This window comes from Merops nubicus, unplaced genomic scaffold (genome assembly GCF_000691845.1).
Source record: "Merops nubicus isolate BGI_N331 unplaced genomic scaffold, ASM69184v1 scaffold45273, whole genome shotgun sequence".
NCBI classification, from domain to species: Eukaryota; Metazoa; Chordata; class Aves; order Coraciiformes; family Meropidae; genus Merops; species Merops nubicus.
Window position 1 is genome coordinate 21,454 of NW_008601796.1, and position 3,338 is coordinate 24,791.

Genomic DNA, 3,338 nt, shown 5'->3' on the forward strand with positions numbered 1-3,338 from the left:
CTCTGCAGCTTTATTGAACCAGCCCAATACTGTGTCACACTTATTCTGTAACATCTGGAAATGGCCCTTGAATGCCATTATCACCATACAGGATGATGCTATGCCAAGTAGTCTTTGACATATGTCTGCAGGCTGTAGCACAGTGCAGTGCTCACTGTATTGTAATAATGACTGAACTCCCTCATTCTTTATGAACCCCAACTCTGATGCTATTCTTGTTATTCAAGGCAGCATTTTCTGAAATGATATATTAGAAGTGAGAGAATCCTCAAGGAAGCCTTTTTTTTCCCCCTCGTGCAAATGTTGTATGAAAGCAAATGTTTTGTTTAATCTTTTTTTGCATAATATGTAAAATATTAATGAAATAGTTTGTATTTATTTGTTAAGGTATGGTAATTTATTAAAAAAATATATAGAAGTGCATACTCCTGCCCATATATTTAGATTAGTATTCACATGTGGGACACTAAATATTAATTAATATTTATTATATTGTTAATATAATATATACTCTTAATATTGTTCCTTCTGTCCAAGAAAGGAGAACAAAAAGAATGGGAGGTGTTGCTGAATGCATTACCCAATAAATAAATAAATAAATTAGCATATTCATCAAAGGTGAGCGAATCCCATAAACATATGTGCAAAGCCTCCCCCTTTAAATGAGAATGTTGACAGCAATAATGGAGCAAGGATGCTGCAAAGTGAGCAGTAGTCTTGGAAAGGGAGCTGCATATTATTTTGGACACATATTGAGCATGAATTAACAGTCTTGTTGCCAAAAAGGACTAATCTCATACTTGGATGTGAGACGCATGAGATAGTTCTGCTGCACTGATAAAAGCACAATTGAAGTACCGAGCCAAATTTTCATCACTATGCTTTGATGGTAATGTGAAAATTGCACAGATACAAGAGAATAATCGAGGTCTAGAAAACATAGTATCCCCTGCACCTTGTCAAACAAAATTACTATCCTCAGCACATCTTCTTACTGAATCAGCTGGTACTTTAATCACCTCTAATGCTTATTGTAGAAACAGAATGCACTATCTTTAAATACTTCAACTTTTACTATGTTTGATCAAGGGTACTATTCTTTATAACTGGTGTTGCTGTCATGAAAGAGAGTGAAAACATAAAATATATTATCCCAATAAAGCAGTAAAATTATGGTTGCATAGAGTGATTCAAACTGAATCAGAAATGAATACATTTCCTTTCACCATTGGTTTTAGTATCAGTATTTACTGGTGGTTTTAACCTTTCTCCTAGAAACTTTCTTTACAAATTCCATAGTTTGTAAGGCTTTGAAAAATTGCCAGAATATTTAATAATGAAGATAATAAAAACTAGGAATAGCTCACTAACAGAGTAAATGTATCATTACTTGGAATCTTCACATTAAAATTGGGTTTAATCCGGTTTATAATGACAGCATTCGTAGGAGCTGATTCTTTTTTTTACTTTGAGACTATTCACACAGAAAGAAATGAATGTTATATTTGTTGGAAATATTGGGGTTAACTATATGACCTTTGACTGTATTCATGTTTAGAGTGGTTGATCAATGTGGTCTGTTGTGCCCTTAGAAATGAATTTGTAACAGATAAAGTAAAGCCCCCAAATTTGTTCGAAGTCCACTTTCAATGACAGTGAGGTCCACATTAAAGTATTTTAGTGCTTCAGTAATATTCATGCTGTAGCCTTTATCCAGAAATGATAATAAAATATTAATTCACATAACAGAATGAAAAACTGGAGTGTCATTTTTCTTTCTATAATGTACCTCAGTGCTGTCACAAAATAATCATCTTTAGGTACAATAGTTACTCCATCATCATAACCTTTTGTCCCTCTCTGGCAATCATGTTTCTGATAATGGCAATGATTTTTTTATATTCCCTCTATCCTGACACCAGTATGTGAATACTGTCTTTCTAAAGAAGTAATTTACCCTAGAGGTACCATTTGATACCTGAATAAGCTCCCTCCTTAGGGATAGGGGCTATCCCTAGAAGAAAGTCTAGAAATGGTAAACCTTCCATTCCAAAAACCTGGTAACAACCTGATGTCATTTCAGGGCTGAGGAAAAGAGATTCTTTGGGAACAGCCTGCAAGTGGGAACTGACAGTTTTCAATTCCTTTCAGTGCACACTACAGGAGGCATTTGGGCCTGGTTTCCTTCCACAGAGATGCCCATGAACAGCCTCCAAGACAGCAGAGCCAGGCTCCCCCATGGAAACTGTTCTTCATTTTACCAAGAGCTAATGATGACTCAAGAACCCTAGGTTGGTTATCTGTGTTCTATAATCACAGACCAGTGGTGGAAGACATTGCTACTCCATCTTGGGGAAAATACAGGATAGTGTACACCAGATCCAAAGGTAAATCTCTAAAATGCTTAATGACTCAGCTAAAATTAACAAGGAAAAATAATATTCAGAAACTTTTGTGCTTATTAGCTGAATTGTATTCTGTAACTGATTTCATCCTACCTTTGCATCCTTCACAAGTTAGAGCATTGTAGTGGTATCCAGAGGCTTTATCACCACAGACCACACAGAGCTCTTCTCCTTTCACTCTTCCTGTGGAGTGACCCAATCGAGGCTTTTTAGCCACAGGGATATCCATTATCTCTGTCTCCCTTGTGAAAAAGGTCTCTGAGGGTATTCTCCTGAGCTCGTACATCCCTGGGGAATACCATTCCTCATGCTGTGGAGGGTAGAAGCCCAGGTTGGAGTAATAAGGTGGCGATGAAATCTGAGATTGAACTTGGGGAAATGGCACACTGTTGTACTGTGTGTAAGGTGACACATCTGCCTCTTGCACTGGAGAATTCATTGGCTCTGAAAGGACACCTGGAAAATAATAATGCAAACCAAATTTCTATGAAAAACCATGAAACTGCAGTTATTAGAAAAGCTTCCACTTCTAGACATCCATCTCAAAAATAACGTATAATCATAAAGATTGCATAGAGTTTAGATTTGCTGTGGTCCTGGTCCTACACAAATATATTGCAAGATATTTTACAAGTAACTTAGCCCTCCTCAGCCACTCCTTTATTCTTGGTGGAATAGGCAGCACTGGCAGTTACATTTAAAAAGTCTTGAAAGATACCATGCAGTTAACCATATCAATGTTCATTGTACAAGAAAAAGCAATCCACACCATGAAGAGAAGCTAGCAACCCAAATTAGGTTTTACAGCAGAATAAAAGAAATACAAATAAAAGCTAAAACTCCTATGGCATTGGTGAAAGTTAGATCAAAACTCAAACATCAAGTAATTTCTACTTCATTCTGAATGAATATATCATAACTGCGCTAGGGAAA

At 36.4% G+C, this 3,338-nt stretch overlaps 1 protein-coding gene across 1 annotated transcript in view; it reads right to left on the reverse strand.

Annotated features, from left to right (window-relative positions):
- The window catches only part of LOC103770819 (bile acid receptor-like), a 34,105-nt gene that overhangs the window by 20,533 nt on the left and 10,234 nt on the right, over window positions 1-3,338 (reverse strand). The window contains 1 exon segment of the mRNA XM_008938096.1: window positions 2,499-2,861. Coding sequence (XP_008936344.1) covers window positions 2,499-2,861 — 363 coding nt within the window.